Raw genomic sequence first — 20,830 nt, 5'->3', positions numbered from 1 at the left:
CTGCAACTTCTAAGGAGAAAACTGTTTTTCCACGGCTCAAACAACGCATTAAAAAGGCGAGAAGTGAGTGAATAAACGCTGAATTAAAAAGGTGAGAAGTGAGGGAATAAACGCTAAATTAAAAAGGTGAGTGCAGCAAGGATACAAGACCTAACATCTATTATTCAGCTTTTTGCACTGTAGTGTAACTTAATTGGTGCAGCTGGCAAACGGGAAGGCTGCAAGAGGATTATGAAGTGTGTGTGTGTGTGTGTGTGTGTGTGTGTGTGTGTGTGTGTGTGTGTGTGTGTGCGTGCGTGTGTGTGTAGCACAGGGGATGTTTGTGTGCTGGGTCCCGTCCATGGAGGACCACATTAGCCCTTAGCTTTTAACTTCTCCAATGACAAGCAGCAGTCAGCTCGTCTCTAATGACTCAGGTAAATGCTGAGTGCATCCAGCCGTTTATCACATCCAGCCGTTTATCACATCCAGCCGTTTATCACACTGGAGAGGAAAACAACACTGCTGCTATATGCTGCGGTTTATTATTATTATTATTATTGTTCTTATTTGTTATAACAACAACTAGAATTATGCTAAATTTCCCAGCTAAAATTGTATTGTGCTTGCTGTCCTCGCCACGCTCAGCCCCCTTGCAACGCCCCTGCAGCCCCAATCAGCAATGTGTAGCTAGGCTGTCTCTAGGTGTTTGCAAGGGTGTACTAACTGGTTGCTAGGGTGTTTCTGGCTGGTTGCTAGGGCGTTTGTAGATGGTTGGTTTAGATCACAGGAATGAGTGAAAGTGGGGCGAGCCAAGGAAACTATGGAAAAATGAATTTTGATTGTAGACGCTACAGTTACAAGTTATGGACCAAAACGTAAAGATGGCTGTTATAGCACCACCGTCAGGTCAATTGGTGTAATTCTTTAGGCCAGAGTAGAAGAGTAATCTATGAACATGTCTACCCAATTTGGAAACAGTCACTCTTGTGGTTTGTGAGCTACAGGTATTTGATGTTGGTATAGCGGCCCCTATAAGCACAATGACAAAAAAAAATCTATCAGCACAGAGTACATCCCTGCACACCTGTACCAAGTTTGATTAGAGTTATGGTGATTTTTGTGAAATAGGCCCCACCCACAGAAATTTGGAAGTCAGTTATATCGCAATGGTGGGGTCTTTCCAAAAACCGCAAAATCAGTCTTGTGCAGCACAGTCCACACATGATGTGTGCTTTGGTTTGGTGAAGATTGGACAAAATTTGAAGGAGGAATCGCAAAAAAAATGGTTTTGGACCAAATTCAAAATGGCGGGAAATGTAGTCAGACGGAAATGGGCGTGGCCTATATGCGGAAGGACCTAAGGAATCCAGGGAAAAAATAATTTGATTGTGGACCCTACGGTTCAAAAGTATGGACCAAAACATAAAGAGGGCTGTTATAGCGCCACCATCAGGTCAATTGGTGTAATTTTTTCGTGGATAGTGAAAGACCCATCTCTGAACCTCCCTACCAAGTTTGGTTGCTCTGGGTCGTATGGTTTCTGAGATACAGCTAATGTAATGCAATATCTTTCGAAACGCCATTCAAGTGAATGGGGGGAAAGTTGTCGTCGTCGTCGTCGTCGTCCGTCGTCGTTGCATTTAAAGGCCTCATATTACACACATCACACACCTTGGACAACTTATGGACAAAACGGACAACATTTCCCAATTAAGAGAGTATTGTGTATGCTGTATTGCATCCATTGGGACGTCTTGTTGGAAGCATAGATACATTTTTGTCCCCATAGTGTATCAGAGACATGAGGCTTCTTCTTCTGAAAAACATGTTGCAAAACAGAATGCAAATTATGTATTAATTATGTATTTGCATTAACTAAGTTCAAGCAAATAAATTGGCTCCCTGAATGTTAGCAACATGAGAAAACTCACAAGGAAAACGACACGGATATGTCATTACAAGTGAGCATAAACCTTTTTGCATTGTTGATGACATTTTATTAAAATTTGCCATTTTTGCTCAGTCTTCATAATTTGATGTCCTAATTTTCACAAATGCACTTCAATGGAAACCCATCTACTGAGAAGGGCAGAAGAAGGGCATACTGTAGCAGTGACTCAAGCCAAGGCCCCACTACGAGTTGAACTGAGATGATTTACACCACCACAGCGCCACTTCCTGACAACATTCTCACGGACAGAAACAGCCATCAGTCTGTCAAAAACCACAGCAGGGACCTGTGCAACTATGGTATGAGTACTATGGTATGGTATGGTACTGAGTGAGCTGAACAAGCTGCAGGGTTGTCATCAAGAATGCACTAAAAAATCCTGAAAAACATGAAAACAGTAATCTTCCATTTTAAATAATTTGCAGTTGTGCGACCAATAACACCTGGAAAACCCCATCTGTGAATTTGGGATGCTATTTACTGAGCTAAGCACTATTTCTCGTAAGTGGGTGTGGTAGTGGTGGTGGTGGCGGCGGTGCAGGGGGTGTACGCACATGAAAGTGAAATCAAATAAATAACCCAGTCACAGCAAAATGGTATGACATTGTGGGCTTCCTGTGGACGTGCTGTTAAAATGACGGATCAGAACAAGAGACTGAACTATAATCGCTGCCTTCAAATGGAACTCGTGAGCTCGTGGTTACAACATGGAAAGTCATATACATGATATCGTGACCTCGAAGCTTTGAGAAAATGTCCATTTCCAAAGTGGCCTATATGAGGGGGCGTTCATATACTGTACTGTAGGACTCTTCTTGGATTCCAGGAAAAGACTAAATGCATTCAAGATGGATCCTGAACCGAGTAAAAAGCATAGATAAACTGATGTGGTTCAAGAATTTGTTTAGCCTAGCCTCTAGGGATATATGGTTATTAGTTATCAGATATCGATGCTGGTCTCAGATATTGCCGTAAATAAGAGTCGGCTATGGATATCAACATTTATCCAATACAAAAACCTGAATGACAAAAATCCTATAATAAGAATGTGAAGCATCTATCTGTGTGTAAGTGAGCAAATTGTGTTCGGCCACACAGCTAGGCCATTTTCCGTGTGATCACGCTGAATCTTTCAGGAAGTGTAAAGAGCACCCCTGCTGGTGATCTAAAGGAGCCGGACCTTTTTAATTAGGTAATTAGGGACGATTAATGGCTGAACTTGCGATGCTGTGCAGCCTCCACCGTTCCCGGACAGGTATTCCGCTAGTGGATTATAATATATAATATATAATATTTATTTTTTTCATGGTGGAGCGTTTTGAATATCAAATGAATGCCCAGAGCGCTTCCAAAGAGCACAGACACACAGTTGATAGCTATCATTAGCTAGCTAGCATAACAAGCTAAAAGCTAAAATCAACCCAACAAGATAATACAATTTATAATTTTCACCTGCAACCCCCAAAAAGCAGAGATATCTCTCCTGGTTGTCCCGCCTCTTCCTTGATTTTGAATGGTCGGTCGGAAAAAGTGACAATGATGAGCACCGTTCCAAAAGTTGAACGGTTTTCTACTTGAGGCGCCCAGAGCGCTGAAACACCAGGCACGGTGCTGGGAAGAGGAGCGCTCCTAGTGCATCTTTACCATAGGAAATGAATTGAAGGCACTGGCACCTCAGAAATGACACCTAAAATATTCTTGTCCAATGGCTCCAACTAACGGTCCAAGTTGACATTGTTCAGTCATAATACTGGCTTGAAAGAGTGTATCTCTTTCTCTTTCCTCCTGAGGGTTCATTACAACACAGTACACTTCTGACATTTTAACTCCAGATGGTTTATTATCACAACTGAACCCAGACCAGCACTGCTCCAGCTAAACCCAGTGTCACCGGGGTGAATCCAAGCAGGGGGAAAGGCTGACGCTGTAGTATTGCAGCCCCGTTGGATATAATGATGTTATTTTACCACCATTTTGGATCAAGATGCCAGTCAATGGAGCTTATGTCCTGTCTTTGATGTTTCCATTGCTTTAGACCCCATGAATTTGGCCTTTTTGGGTCTTGTATGGATGGCTGCTTGGCGACAAGTCATGAAATGGTTAAATGTGAACCATATGGCCTATTTGGGAACCAGAGGAGTGTGTGTGTGTGTGTGTGTGTGTGTGTGTGTGTATGTATGTATGTATGTATGTATGTGTGTGTGTGTGTGTGTGTGTGTGTGTGTGTGTGTGTGTGTGTGTGTGTGTGTGTGTGTGTGTGTGTGCATGCGTGCGCGTGCGCATGCACGCGTGGTGATATTGCAAAACCATTACAAACACCAGGCTGAGATGTAAAGTACCGTAAATTTCGGACTATAAGCCGCGGCTTTTTCCCCGTTTTTTGGCCCTGCGGCTTATATAACAGTGCGGCTTATCTATGGATTTTTTCAAAAAAAAACAGAAAAAAAAACAGAATTCTCTCTTCTTTAGCACTCTTTCTAACTATAAATCCACTTCTGTTTTAATTTCCTCTCTTGCCCTCTTTTCACCACACCGCGGACACTGTGTGCACTGTAAAAAAAAACACAGGTGGTGTTGTGTTATGTTGTTTTGTTGAAATGTTAATAAATGGGAGCTTCCTCAAACAGCCATCTCTTTCCCGACAATCCCCTCTGTGCATGAACCCTTACATATGGTAATTAAACATTAAAACACAATTAAAAAAAAAAAAAAAAAAAAAAAAAAAAAACATTAAAACACCTGCGGCTTATAGTCCGGTGCGGCTTATATATGTAACAAACAGGCAATTTTGCTGCTGCGGCTTATACTCCGGTGCGGCTTATAGTGCGGAAATTACGGTAGACAGAAAATCCCATGGTGAAGTTACCCTACATACAGGTGTACTACTGTATGGTCAGAAACAAAAAAAGGAAAACTGTGATCTTCCATTATAAATGAATATGTGCTATCTGTGTAGAGAGAGAACAAGAGAAAGAAAGCAGAGGACGACACACACAAACAGTAGAGCGAGAGAATGAGAGAGGGCAGAGGATGACAGACACAAACAGTAGAGAGAGAGAGCTCACAGTTCTGTACACTACCAGTCAAAAGTCGGGACACGGCATTCTTCTTCATTTTAGAATACAAGTAAAGACATCAAAACTATGAAGTAACACTAATGGAATTATGCAGTGACCAAAAAAGTGTTAAACAAACCAAAACGATCTTACATTTTAACCGCCCTTTTCCTTGTAAGGCAAAGTCTTTGGAAAGAAATTCATACATAGGCATCGACTTCACTATTTACATTTGTCTAAGAAACTAATCTCAAGGACTTAAGCATAAGCCTTGAAATCAAGGTGGCTTTAAGATAATGAAAAACATAGTAGACATTCAAATCAGCTGTGTCCAAACTTTTGACTGGTAGGGTAGGGTTAGCCCCTGCCTTAAACGTTCAAACTACCCTTTTGCTGCGGCCTGTTGCAGGCAGTAAGTGTTTCTCTCTGGCTGCTAGTTCAGTGAGTCATAGAGTGATCAGACTGATACCTTTGGAATCTGTGGATTCTCAGCTTTCACTTGACATCTTGTCTCTTGACTCTTACAGGTGCAAACACACAGAAAAAAATCCAACCATTATGTGACCGCTGTGGCAGTACTTTTGTGGCAATAGGATATTTCAAAAACAGGTAACATCTGTATTGTATTACATGCGTTTGTCACATTCAGAATAGCGACCGAAGAAGCAAGATGGACAATGTTGTTGTGCCAGGCTGCCAGCACATATTCTTGCAAGATCACCTCTCTAAAATGTCCGACTATAGTCAGACCTGGTTATACATATCCAGCATCAATAGAACATTAAATATATCAGATTTATTTTACCTAGAGGCTACCCATGACAATTCTGGACAACACGTGAAAAAATACAGTCGGGAGAGAAGAGAGGCGCTTGTGACTCGGCTCCAGGTTCGGCGTGCAAAAGGCAGAGCCGCGGGAAGTAGGGGTGCTGCAGGTGCTGCAGCACCCCCTAGATTTAAAAAAAAAAAAAAAAAAAAAAAAAAAAAAAAATTTTTTACAAATGTAATTAAAAATATTTTGCAGTGCACTATGTTCCTTTCTTGTTTAAGAATGTTTCGGGAAATGAAAATGTAGCCTATTTAAATAGAATTATCAACAATAACAATCAAGGAAGTTACATGCTTGTAGGCTAGAGAAGAAGAAGAAGCGCGCATGCACGCACATGTTGTGTTGAACCAACCAACAACCAATACGAATTGTTTAATCTGGCAATAAAGAAATGTGAACTTGACATGCTATTTTAATAGCCTACTCAAAAATGCACCTCCCACTATACAGCAAAGAGAGGAGTCAATGTTTCTTGATATATGCCATTCAGATCAGAATAATTAGTCTAGTCATTAAGTTTGCTGATAATATTTCTATCATGTTAAGTCTGTGTCATGTTAACTGGTGTATTCAGAGCAAATAGGGAGATATAGAGCATTATCATCATGCTATATATCTCCCTCTTTGCTCTGAATGAGTGATAAAAGGAGAAAATACTGAATAATTACATCACAACAGTATCCTAATGTTAATTTAAAATGAGATATTCCTCTAAATATGGCAAAAAAATGTTAAAAAAAAACGTCCAAATTTTTTGCCAGGTGCTAGGAGCAGCTATCTACTGTAAAGGCTATCTGCCAGGTGCTAGGAGCAGCTATCTACTGTAAAGGCTATCTGCCAGGTGCTAGGAGCAGCTATCTACTGTAAAGGCTATCTGCCAGGTGCTAGGAGCAGCTATCTACTGTAAAGGCTATCTGCCAGGTGCTAGGAGCAGCTATCTACTGTAAAGGCTATCTGCCAGGTGCTAGGAGCAGCTATCTACTGTAAAGGCTATCTGCCAGGCCCTAGGAGCAGCTATCTACTGTAAAGGCTATCTGCCAGGCCCTAGGAGCAGCTATCTACTGTAAAGGCTATCTGCCAGGCGCTAGAGGCATGATAACCATCTGAACCCTCCGGGAAAGGCACCAAACCACGACCGCCCCACCCCGACTGCACAGCACATGCACCATTCCCACAAGGCCTTGGTCTAGGCCTAGGGTATCCCCCCCCCTCTCTCTCTCTAATTGGCCAGAGGTGGTAAGCTTGGAGTGATGCAGACGTGCTATTGGCTGAGACCGGGAATGTAAATAGCTGGCATTCCCTCAGCTGTGGGATGCAGACAGGAAACTGTGGCTCTCGAATTTTAATAGATGTTGCTCTCTCTCTTTCATCCACACCCTGTTCACTTGTTTTCTCTTCCATTCTTTCCCGTCTCTCTCTCTCTCTCTCTCTCTCTCTCTCTCTCAGGATTCAGGATTTTCCCATAGATCACTTGTCAAAGCTCCTCCACGAACTACAAAACTGTTTTTTCCCTTTCTTTCTTTTTCTTGGGGTTTCTCCCATTTTCTCCCCAATTGTACTTGGCCAATTCCCCCTGCTGCCCCAGGCGTTGCTCCACCCGCTCTGCTGATCTGGGGAGTCGCAGACTAGCACCATGCTTCCTTCGATTCATGTGCAGTCGCCAGCCGGCAGCCGCTGACAGCGAGGAGTTTCACTGGCAGGATGTAACATGTGGAGGGGATCACACTATTCGCCCCAGTTCCCCTCCCCCCGAACAGGTGCCTCAACCGACCAGAGGAGGCACTAGTGCAGCGACCAGGGCTCATACTCCACCGGCTTCCCACCCGCAGACACGGCCAATTGTGTAACCTACCTCCACACTGCCTCTGGTCTGACGTCTGAACGCCCTCTTCAAAACTGTTTTGACGGAAGAGTTTGTGTGCCAGAGAAACTGGCACCCGTGTGTTTTTTCACTGTCTATTGGCAATGATGCTGCAAGTCAAAGTCCCCCTTGCACTGAAACATCAGGTGCCGTTGTCTCATGTGTGCCCAAGGGTACTTCTAAGGGTACTTCTAAGGGCACTTCTAAGGGCACTTCTAAGGGCACTTCTAAGGGCACTTCTAAGGGCACTTCTGGGACCATTTAAGTTATTTATACTGTACAGTATGTTCCTGCACCAGTGTCACCAAGACCATACCTCTACTCTAGGGGTATAACAACAATACCTATATTCATACTGTAAATATTGAACCATTTAGGTACGAGGCTTTGGCTCAATGCGCATTGCAAACAGAACTAGTCTTTCACTGATGAACAGTGCAAGTCTTCTATAAGGATATCATGGTAGAAAGGTGTTAAAAAAACATTGTCATAAATTGAAATGAAAATGTAAACTAGAATAGAGAGAAAAAAAACAAAGACATTTCTCTGGCATTTCTACTTTTGTGCTGTATCGTAAATGTACCAAACATTTAATCGAACCAAACCAAATTACCCCTACATCAAATTATTTGAGAGGATTTGTAGTGTAGCTTTGTTCTGTCACCCTTTCTCTCTGGTTCTTTCACCATCTCTCTCTCTCTCTCTCTCTCTCTCTCTCTCTCTCTCTCTCTCTCTCTCTCTCTCTCTCTCTCTCTCTCTCTCTCTCTCTCTCTCTCTCTCTCTCTCTCTCTCTCTCTCTCTCTCTCTCTCTCTCTCTCTCTCTCTCTCTCCCCACACTCTGCTGTGTTTTTTGTCTGGCCTTGCCCTCTTCCAAATGTCTCTATAACCACTCCCACACCCGCCACGTGCCACCACTCGCTCACCTCCCGAGCATAGATCATTCCATTCATGGCTTAAAATAGAAGATTAACTGATAAGGTTCTGTGTGTGTGTGTGTGTGTGTGTGTGTGTGTGTGTTGTTTCTGTTGTGTGTGCCACTGCAAGATAAGGACAGAAAGTGGACAATGCCCCGTAGTGCATCAAAGCACCCTTGTTGTACAATACTCACTAATTAGAGTTGCTCATTAGGTGCTTTGGGACCTTAGTTCTCAGAACAGTTTTATTGTGTTCGCACCACAGGAACTAGAAACATAGTTCTTAGAAGGTCGTTTTTAGGGACCTTTTTTTAGCAAGCTAACATTACTGTAGCTTGCTTATTGTTCGCCAAAGTAGTATCAATTCCCTGTGAACTCTCACTTGCTTTGCTATGAAGTTACTAGCGGTTAGCATGCTAACCCCGGCCGGCTTCAACGTTCCTATTGGCGGTGTGAATGCGAACAGAAAAAAAGCCCTTGAAGGTACAGTATGTAGTTCTCCGGGGAGCTCCCCGATCCCCAGTTCCTCTCAGGGAGTCCCCAGAATTGTTTGATCCCAAAGTACCATTGTGTATCAGGCGTACCTCTAGGAGTTGTGCTGCAGTTGGCCGGCTCTCTGGGTTTTTGTCCAAAGCTTTCTTCAGGAAATCTTTAAACTCCCAGGACCTTAGTTAAACACAAGGAAAGGGCATTCATCACAACAGAAGGAATGAAGGAAGCAGGGATGAGGAAGGAGGGGAGAAGTGCTGTGTTGTTGTGTTTGAGAGAACTTCATGACATTGCAAACAGAGAACAGAGGATCTCCAGGAATTTGGCACCGGTACAGCTGGAGGCATATCTCTTTGCGGGCAGCAATAGTTTGGTTCTTAAACACAGCGATATTTCTTCATCCAAATAAAGCTTTCAGCAGAGGCGATGAGTAGGCTCTACACCCCGAACCCCCCGCGTTCCAACACCCCATAACTTCAGCTCTGCGGTGCTGTACAAATGGAACACTCAGACTCGTCAAATTGACCGCCTCTTGAGTTGTGGCTGTAGTTTTGGAGAGGCCAAACTGCAGTGTGGGTGGAGAGGAGGAGGAGGAGGAGGAGAACTCGATATATACTGTACAGTAGAGTAGAGTGTTGACTCTAGACTGAGTGTGCAAAATTTTGGGAACACTTGCTCATATTCCATGAAATTGAGGTGAAAGAAGTGATAATACTATAATAAGTCATATTCAGTGCTGAAACCAATGAGACATAGATTGCGCAGAAAGGGCTGCAACGCAAAGATGTTCCCAGTGTTTTATATGATCAGTTTTTATGTTCCATTTCTCTACAATGCAACCCAGCTTTTCGGTTCTCAATCGCCACATATTACATAGGAAGACTCTTGACCAACGTGTACAATCCAGCTGAATTAAGACTGATTTGAAACATAGCTCTCACCATTTATTTGGTTGATCCAAGGTGGGAGGCTCTGACTTGGCTATCTTCAGCAGGACCCTCATGGGGTTGAGCTCATGGTGCGGGGGTTCAATCTGGGCCAGCTCGATCAGCGTGATTCCCAAAGACCAGATATCAGCCTTATAGTCGTACGGAGCATCCTTCATGGTCTCACACATTACCACCTCCGGAGCCATCCTGGACACAGACAAAACAGACACACAAAGCAACAGTTAAAGGACATCATCATCATCATCATCATAATAATATGTTAAGATATTAAGCATAATACATGTTTTGCCATTTTAGAATGAAAGCATCAGAGCACACATAACCACAGTATGCAAAAACACAGAAGCCTGCAGAAGACTGATAAAGAGAGTGACACCACAACAGGAAAAGAAAGGAGAGAATTGTATTCCCTCTCCCATATTGACTGCTGGTATGAAAATTAAGCACGTTATGGGTTAGTATTTAAGTTCAAAGTCATCGTAAGACATTTGCTTATAAAAATTGTGGTGATATAATGGTTTATTTATTTGTTTGTTTGTTTGTTTATTTATTTAGCATTTTGGACTAAAACCCTTTAAGGACAATGATGCAGCGTTCATGATATTGGCATCATATGGTGGCATCATTCTCCTTAGTGCTTACTGAACTTTGGAGGCTGTTTCTGTTCCTATGTGATTACCAGCCAAAAGTGCGTCAAATAAGTCACTTATTGAGCATGATTGAGAACAAGGTGACACAGTGAATAAATACTGGAGCAGCAGTAAACATTTGAAGCGTGAAATACTGTTATATGCTTAAACTTAAACAACTTATACTTAAATATGATTCTGCTTCCAAAGTTTTCAAAACCAAAACTTTTCAAAACCACCTCCAACTGACAAAGCATACCATAAAGAGAGAGCATTCTCAAGCTTGTATCATTTCTATAGTTGCAAACATGAGAGTGTATCTCTCTAGCCGTTTTCACACATGCGCTTTATACCGGGAAATTACCAGAAAGTGGTCTATGCCTTTCATGTGTGAAAATTGTTTTGCGGCACAAGCGCGGCCCCACGATCGCTGATCTTTTACTAGCTCCTCGGTAGTGACAGGACCGGTATGCTGGCAGAGCGACTCAAGTGTGAAACGTGTCAAGTCATTTGCCGGTCCTTCTCTCATGGGCGAGGTGTACACACGTTGCTTAACGTTCACTTCCAGCGTGCATAATCGAATCATTCACGCACATCAAAGCAAACTGGCGAAATTATCTTCTCGTCTCCTCTGCCCTACCTCCTCCTCCCCATGCCTGCTGCACAGCGCAGCGTGCAACAGTTAAATTACCTTACAGCCAATGTTAAATCATCCAAAATTAACAGGAAACAATAGCAGCTGAGCTGATAAATGCCGACTTGTTCAACGAGCAACAGGTTAGCGGATGTGAAAGATAACATCATTAGGCTACATTCCCAAAACGAGTGTTATTTTGTGACGAGCAAACGTTTAACGTCGGAGTTCGACAAGGACATGCGATGCGAGCAGGCATGCGCTGCAGTCATGGGCTGCAGTGCAGAGTAGTATCCAGGCAGCGTCAAGCCAGCGTAAACACAGCAGCCCAGCGCTTGTATGTAGAGAAAGCAAATGCACGAAGCGAAATGTGGAAGTATTTTGCTTACGCTGCTGACAGCGAAGGCAAGCTCCTGGACACATCAAACGAAGCCAGTCTGTAAAAAGTGCTTCAACGCGACGCAGGTGAACGGATAAACATCGAACCAGCCAGGCTATTTCTCTCAGACACGGATCCCAACTTCTTCAAATATTTCAGTTCAAAGACTGGTTAGCGAATGTGAAGGATACAACATACATGCCCTCTTAAGTCAAACGACTGTGATTTATTGTGTGACAAGCAAACTTATTTCACCATCGGAGTTTTGCCGACCGCCAAAATTCCCCATCCAAGTGCACACGTCACTCCCCACCCGCTCTGCAGTGCCGGCTATATTCACACATGTGAGCCCTCAGGTGTGAAGGGAAATTCCGGGAAATGGCCGATATTGATTTACAGGCAATGTTCCTGTACGCATGTGTGAAAACGGCTTCTGAATGAGAGCAGCCAGTGACTAGCTGCTTACGGCAGGGAGTGTCCCCACTCATTACTCACTAGTTTGTGTGCGTCAACATCAGACACACGTCTCCAGTCGGCATGTGTTTGCTCTCATAGCAGAGCCACAATCTGAGCTCTTAGATTGACTTAAGAAGTGCTAAGAAACTATTGTTTACTCCCCGTTTCACGTTGACTTTGGTTATCAGTGCGTTCAGCGACGGGTGTACGCCAAGACTGTTGCTAATATTCAATTGAGCACATAAAGGGTTCAGGTTGAGTTTTCATTGTGCCGGGAGGGTATTCCTGACTGATGATGACCTGTTCTTGTCAATGGTTAACTGTGACTGAGCATATTCACAGAGGGAATAGCACTATGGATCAAGGTTCAGGGCAACACCAACACAGTGCAGCCTTCAAAGTGGAGTTAATGCACTGTTGTGAAAACAATAGGGGTAAGGTATTGAGCTGGGTACACAACTGTGTGTGTGTGTGTGTGTGTGTGTGTGTGTGTGTGTGTGTGTGTGTGTGTGTGTGTGTGTGTGTGCTTGCGTGCATGTGTGTATAAACCAGAGGTGGGGACTCACTTGAATCACAATTTTAATTGCTTGAGTTGATTCATGAAGAGAAGACTTGTGACTTGAGTTGATTCATGAATAGAAGACCTGAGACCTAAGTTGATTCATGAAGAGAATATTTGAGACTTGAGTTGATTTAATGAAGAGAAGACTTGAGACTTGAGTTGATTCATGAAGAGAAGACTTGAGACTTGAGTTGATTCATGAAGAGAAGACTTGAGACTTGAGTTGATTTAATGAAGAGAAGACTTGAGACTTGAGTTGATTCATGAAGAGAAGACTTAAGACTTGAGTTGATTTAATGAAGAGAAGACTTGAGACTTGAGTTGATTCATGAAGAGAAGACTTGAGACTTGACTTGATTCATGAAGAGAAGACTTAAGACTTGAGTTGATTCATGAAGAGAAGACTTGAGACTTGACTTGATTCATGAAGAGAAGACTTAAGACTTGAGTTGATTCATGAAGAGAAGACTTGAGACTTGAGTTGATTCATGAAGAGAATACTTAAGACTTGAGTTGATTTAATGAAGAGAAGACTTGAGACTTGAGTTGAATCATGAAGAGAAGACTTAAGACTTGAGTTGATTCATGAAGAGACTTGAGACTTGACTTGATGCATGAAGAAAAGACTTGAGACTTGAGTTGAATCATGAAGAGAAGACTTAAGACTTGACTTGATTCATGAAGAGAAGACTTAAGACTTGAGTTGATTCATGAAGAGAAGACTCAAGACTTGACTTGATTCATGAAGAGAAGACTTAAGACTTGAGTTGATTCATGAAGAGAAGACTTAAGACTTGAGTTGATTCATGAAGAGAAGACTTGAGACTTGAGTTGATTCATGAAGAGAAGACTTGAGACTTGAGTTGATTCATGAAGAGAAGACTTAAGACTTGAGTTGATTCATGAAGAGAAGACTTAAGACTTGAGTTGATTCATGAAGAGAAGACTTAAGACTTGACTTGATTCATGAAGAGAAGACTTAAGACTTGAGTTGATTCATGAAGAGAAGACTTAAGACTTGAGTTGATTCATGAAGAGAAGACTTGAGACTTGAGTTGATTCATGAAGAGAAGACTTGAGACTTGAGTTGATTCATGAAGAGAAGACTTGAGACTTGAGTTGATGCATGAAGAGAAGACTTAAGACTTGAGTTGATTCATGAAGAGAAGACTTAAGACTTGAGTTGATTCATGAAGAGAAGACTTAAGACTTGAGTTGATTCATGAAGAGAAGACTTGAGACTTGAGTTGATTCATGAAGAGAAGACTTGAGACTTTAATTGATGCATGAAGAGAATACTTGAGACTTGAGTTGATTTAATGAAGAGAAGACTTGAGACTTGAGTTGAATCATGAAGAGAAGACTTAAGACTTGAGTTGATTCATGAAGAGACTTGAGACTTGACTTGATGCATGAAGGAAAGACTTGAGACTTGAGTTGAATCATGAAGAGAAGACTTAAGACTTGACTTGATTCATGAAGAGAAGACTTAAGACTTGAGTTGATTCATGAAGAGAAGACTTAAGACTTGATTCATGAAGAGAAGACTTAAGACTTGAGTTGATTCATGAAGAGAATACTTGAGACTTTAATTGATGCATGAAGAGAAGACTTGAGAATTGAGTTGAATCATGAAGAGAAGACTTGAGATGAATCATGAAGAGAATACTTGAGACTTGAGTTGAATCATGAAGAGAAGACTTGAGAGTTGAGTTGAATCATGAAGAGAAGACTTAAGACTTGAGTTGAATCATGAAGAGAAGACTTGAGACTTGAGTTGAATCATGAAGAGAAGACTTGAGAGTTGAGTTGAATCATGAAGAGAAGACTTGAGACTTGAGTTGAATCATGAAGAGAATACTTTAGAGTTGAGTTGAATCATGAAGAGAAGACTTGAGACTTGAGTTGATTCATGAAGAGAATACTTAAGACTTGAGTTGAATCATGAAGAGAAGACTTGAGACTTGAGTTGATTCATGAAGAGAATACTTAAGACTTGAGTTGATTCATGAAGAGAAGACTTGAGAGTTGAGTTGAATCATGAAGAGAAGACTTGAGACTTGAGTTGATTCATGAAGAGAATACTTAAGACTTGAGTTGATTCATGAAGAGAAGACTTAAGACTTGAGTTGAATCATGAAGAGAAGACTTAAGACTTGAGTTGATTCATGAAGAGAAGACTTAAGACTTGAGTTGATTCATGAAGAGAATACTAGACTTGAGTTGATTCATGAAGAGAAGACTTGAGACTTGACTTGGGTTCTGGTGACTTGGGACTCGACTTTGACTTCTACTCTGATGACGTGAAAATGTTTCTAAAGTCTTGACAAAAGATCTTGTGTTTGCACAAATGACTTCGATTGAAAGTGATGAGATATGTTCTAAATTAGAATTTTGTTTGCTGAATTTGTATGGAATTTTGATTATAGAAATCAAACTTATGATGCTCTTACAGTTTTAATCCAATTAAAATCATAATTATTTAATTGAAAAGGCTTCTTTTTTCTTTTTAAGATAACTGAATTGATACTAGACTCTTGATTTGTTCTGACTTGACTTGGTAATCTACATTTAAGCTGGCTTGAGACTTGAGCAAAGTTGACTCTGTCGCACCTCTGGTACAAACCCATGCAATCCTTTTTCACTTGATGGTGTTCTCATGCACAGTGTATGTGTTACTCACCAATATGGCGTTCCAATGAAAGAATCTCTTCTTTGTAAGGTTTTGGTGTTTTTTGCCGACACGCCAAAATCAGCTACAAGGACGAAGAGAGAAAACAAAAAGACAGGTTGAGACAGTTAAGACATTCCACAACAGTCATTCTCAGTAAGAGTGGATTGATTGATAAGCTCTCTCGTGGGGCAGACAGATAATGTTTCCAGGTGGTAAAGCTGTCATGACATCATGGTGGGCAGAGACACAAAGTGAGCCCACTGGATTTATAGCAGAAGGCCTGTAGGCTATGTGTCCTAAAGCAGCGATCTCCGTTCCCTGACATGATCCTGAGCTTATAGGGGTGTTATGTTCCCTGACATGATCCTGAGCTTATAGGGGTGTTATGTTCCCTGACATGATCCTGAGCTTATAGGGGTGTTATGTTCCCTGACATGATCCTGAGCTTATAGGGGTGTTATGTTCCCTGACATGATCCTGAGCTTGTAGGGGTGTTATGTTCCCTGACATGATCCTGAGCTTATAGGGGTGTTATGTTCCCTGACATGATCCTGAGCTTATAGGGGTGTTATGTTCCCTGACATGATCCTGAGCTTATAGGGGTGTTATGTTCCCTGACATGATCCTGAGCTTATAGGGGTGTTATGTTCCCTGACATGATCCTGAGCTTATAGGGGTGTTATGTTCCCTGACATGATCCTGAGCTTATAGGGGTGTTATGTTCCCTGACATGATCCTGAGCTTATAGGGGTGTTATGTTCCCTGACATGATCCTGAGCTTATAGGGGTGTTATGTTCCCTGACATGATCCTGAGCTTATAGGGGTGTTATGTTCCCTGACATGATCCTGAGCTTATAGGGGTGTTATGTTCCCTGACATGATCCTGAGCTTATAGGGGTGTTATGTTCCCTGACATGATCCTGAGCTTATAGGGGTGTTATGTTCCCTGACATGATCCTGAGCTTATAGGGGTGTTATGTTCCCTGACATGATCCTGAGCTTATAGGGGTGTTATGTTCCCTGACATGATCCTGAGCTTATAGGGGTGTTATGTTCCCTGACATGATCCTGAGCTTATAGGGGTGTTATGTTCCCTGACATGATCCTGAGCTTATAGGGGTGTTATGTTCCCTGACATGATCCTGAGCTTATAGGGGTGTTATGTTCCCTGACATGATCCTGAGCTTATAGGGGTGTTATGTTCCCTGACATGATCCTGAGCTTATAGGGGTGTTATTTTGACTTGGGCTGAACACATGTCTCTGTCAGAATGTTACTAGCGGCGCACCCTGGGTTCAGATGAGACAAGTGTTTGGCAGAGGAGCCAAGGATTTCACTTACAAGAAAGCAGACTGACTACTTCAATTACAAACTGCCATTTTCTTTTACGGGGACTTAAGTGACTGTCTTGGTTTCACAGACTACAAGCCAAATGTACTTGAATTCCCAGTCAAACATATTTGGTCTGTTGCAGTCTGCGGAAAGAGTTTATTTCTTAAAAAAACAAAAGACAAAGACAAAAAAATATATAATTACGGCACATTGTACAGTATATCAGCCGAGGCAGGGATCAATGTCAATATCCTGAAAGACCACTAGTAACGTAAATACTTCTACAATTAGTAATGACTCAGCCTGAGTATATTATGTAACTAATGTAACCCTACAGAAGCCACTTCAAGGCTCCCCCAGATAATCATGCCAAACATTGTAAAGGTTGCAACACACAAGGCAGCAAGATGAATGAGAATAAACCCCAACAGGTCATCACCTTGACACAGCACCAATACAATTTTTTGTCCCTGATAATTGTTGTCGAGTGTTTTTGAATTGGTTAAATCAGCCAAACTGATCCTACATCAGTGTTTCCCATGAATTACCTAGAGTATGGTGACCCAACATAGTCTTTGTCCCACCATAGTCTAATTGTACAATGGACTGCATGGACTACATTTACATAGCGCTTTTATCCAAAGCGCTTTATATGTGCCAACATTCACCCATATACCCATATGTATATATATATATATATATATATATAGATATATATAGATATATATATATATATGTGATTAAATATAATATTGTAATTCTCAGGGACAATCTTTCTCACTGTGCACCAGACAATTGGACTCGAGTCATAGGGACTCGGACTCGAGTCATAGGGACTCGGACTCGAGTCGACTCGAGTCGCAAATTTGACGACTTCCGACTCGACTCGGACTTGGAAGGTAAATACTTGAAACTCGACTCGGACTTGGAAGAAAATGACTCGAAACTCGACTCTGACTTGTGACAAGATCAGCCGAGTGCACCAGGTGGGCGTACACCTAGGTGTAACGCTACGTCCGATGTAGAACTCAAAGTTACGACTAACTTAATTTTATGACTAGTGCACCATGTAGTCTGTATGTGCTGCGCCTGGGTGTAACTTTTACATACCCAAGGCGTACTGACTGACAGCTGTCTCATCTTGATCTGCGCTGTCGGGACTAACAGCTCTGTGCTGTCAGTGTCGTTCAGTCCTGTGATGCGGCCGGAATCTTCTCTCGTAAATAGACGTTTTGGGCGCAGGACCTCCGCTCGTCGGCGGGTTTTTAAAAGCTGATGCGTCCGAAGATCTTTCCATTTCTTCCTGACTTCGTCAACTGCCCGCAGTGCGCAGTCTGCCATCGCATTCAGTACTGATTGCACTTGTGATCAAATTCCATACATCTTGTTTCTGTGTGTTTGTGTTGGCGCTGTTAAATTGAGCTGTGAGAACGTTTCTATGCTTTGAATACAACTCTATAAGTTTGAGCTGAGTTGGAGCTGTCTCGAGCTCGTCTGAGAGAAGTGTGTTGCTTGGCAACAAGCACGTATTTACGTGAACGCGCACGTCCGCAGCCTAAAGACTGGGCGCAGCTACGACCATGGTAAGCCAGTCTTGGTGCACTCGGTGTAAATTCACACACGTGATTAATAACCTTATAGGCTTTTTATATTTTACTGGAGGACGTGCCTTGTCATTTTTTCTAACCTGTGACTCGACTTGACATAACCTGTGACTGGACTCGACTTGTGAGGGACTTGAATTGACAATCTTTGACTCGACTTGACTTGACATAACCTATGACTCGACTCGAGACTTGACTTGAAATAACATTGTGACTTGACTTGACTTGACTTGCCGACAAAAGGAAAGACTTGGGACTTGCTTGAGACTCGGGACCAATTGACTTGAGACTCAATTGGGACTCGGATCAGAGGGACTTGGACAATTGTCTGCTGTGCACCATGGGCTGGTATATTTGGCTCACCTCAAAGACAGTTAATTGCTGCCTTGTTTGCATTCATACTGTATATAGTTGGGCTGTAAATAAGCCAGTGTCAGGACTTAATTAGTTAAGAGAGGCAACTCCCAGTGATTATATCTAGTTGTGGTGTCTTGAAGGAAGTATGTGAGGCTTTGGAAAGTCAAAGTCAATGAAGACAGTGCATGGGAAAATGTGTTAATGAAAAATGTATTAGAATTAAAAATAAAGACATACAGTAAAAAATATATGAAGAATAACTAAACCAAATATCTCTTGGGGGATAATAAACATGTTGAATCAAATTACGGTAAACCTATTTGAATTAGACTAAAAGCTTAGTGATCTCATGATTGGTTTCCTTGCACAGCACAATCAGTTTACTCGTCATCGCAGAAGGTCCAAATGTTGGGCAGGTGTTTATATAAGGAAAAACACATTATATAATTTAACATTTGAAATGTTGCTATAGCACGCCCTATAATGTTTAAGTTTTCTTGTGTTCCTGTGTGAAATAGACCCAAGCCACGGCAGTTCATCAACATTTGGAAGTCAATTATATGAAAATGGTGTGGACGATCAAAAACCTTCTATGGGACTTTTGTGCAGGACAGTTCACACATGCTGTCATGGTTTGGGGAAGATCAGACAAAATAGAGCACCGCAGGAATGAGTCCGGAAGTATACTTCCGTGTTCATCAGGGGAAAAGCGAATGGGGTTTTAGAATCGGGGTTTCACTTAAATGCATAAAATAACGTCTGTGGTTAACAAAAGTTAATGGGAACGCAAATTTGGGTTCAGCATGATACTCTTCACAACTGTTAATAACTTTTATGACTTTTGGAACGTAAATGCGTTTTTTTTGTTGGCCGTTGGCTTGTCCGCCGAGCCATGCTTTAATATAAATCATGTTGACCATTTCGACTGTGCAATGTCAGGAATGTCGAGGACGCTCAAAAAGCCCATGAATTAGAATATAAAAGGAGAAAACTGTAGAATGCACCTTTCTCACACAATACAATACATGCACAGGGCCACCGACGCGCACGCATGTACAGTATGTATGTATATGTGTGTGTGTGTGTGCGTGTGTGTGTGTGTGTGCGTGTGTGTGTGTGTGTGTGTGTGTGTGCGCGTGTGTGTGTTGATTGGTTGCTGTTATTTGTGGAATTTGACGAATTTGGCGCCAATAGTCCTGATGGTGGCGCTACAGCGACCGTCTAAAGTTTCAAACTTTGAAAATTCATAACAAATCAGGCATACGTGTTACGGCTTTGCAACGTGTTGCAATGTGGGCCCAAATGAGGAAACTTTTGTACACTGCAATCTATGGCCAATTATGAAGTCCAAAGACAGCAAAACTGCAAAAACTGTAAAACTATTTAAACCCTACTCCTCCCACATTTTTTCTTCAAACGACACCAAACTCTAGCATCTGCATCATTAGACTGTCCTCCACAAAAGTATCACAAATTTTCGATAGATCAAAATTTGAGCCCACAGTGCATCAAAATGTTGAATTCTGCCCCCATGTATAACCTAAAGAGCATCTTAATTGCCCTAATTACCTAATGATGTGATGTAAGTAAGTCCAGGACTATTTCAATCATTAAAGGGAGGGTAGAAGGTAAGAGGTTTGTTATAAATGATGAGGTGGTGCCTACAGTGTTAGAGAAACCAGTCAAGAGTTTGGGAAGATGGTATGATAATGGACAGTGATAAGGGACAGTTTGAGGAGGTGAGGCAGGAAATGATTCAAGGTATTTCAAGTATAGACAAGTCAGGGCTCCCAGGAAAGTTAAAGTTGTGGTGTTTGCAGTTTGGATTGTTGACTCGGTTGATGTGGCCACTGACAGTGTATGAGGTTCCCCTTTCAAAGGTAGAAAAGCTAGAAAGGACGATTAACTCATTCATTAGAAAATGGCTCGGAGTCCCACGCTGCCTAAGCAGTGCAGTCTTATATGGGAAAGGCATATTGGAATTGCCATTATCTAGCCTGACAGAGGAGTTCAAGTGTGCTAAGGTTAGACTGGAAATGACTCTGACTCAGTCAAAGGATCCAGTGGTTAGGAGTGTAGCACCCACAGTTAAAACAGGGAGGAAGTGGAACCCAAAGGAGGCAGTACAGCAAGCACAGTCAGCTCTTAAGACACAGGGATATCATAGGCC

At 42.1% G+C, this 20,830-nt stretch overlaps 1 protein-coding gene across 1 annotated transcript in view; it reads right to left on the bottom strand.

Annotated features, from left to right (window-relative positions):
• stk10 (serine/threonine kinase 10) overlaps positions 1-20,830 on the bottom strand; it is a 167,034-nt gene that overhangs the window by 49,271 nt on the left and 96,933 nt on the right. Inside the window, exons 5-7 of the mRNA XM_083631834.1 lie at positions 15,376-15,448; positions 10,024-10,218; positions 9,178-9,259 (exon numbers count right to left, since the gene is read on the bottom strand). Of these exons, the coding sequence (XP_083487960.1) occupies positions 9,178-9,259; positions 10,024-10,218; positions 15,376-15,448 (350 nt within the window). The remainder of the gene's footprint in view (positions 1-9,177; positions 9,260-10,023; positions 10,219-15,375; positions 15,449-20,830) is intronic.

The sequence above is a fragment of the Poromitra crassiceps genome (assembly GCF_964638095.1).
Source record: "Poromitra crassiceps genome assembly, chromosome: 1".
NCBI classification, from domain to species: domain Eukaryota; kingdom Metazoa; phylum Chordata; class Actinopteri; order Beryciformes; family Melamphaidae; genus Poromitra; species Poromitra crassiceps.
This window is presented reverse-complemented; position numbering and strand designations above follow the sequence as displayed.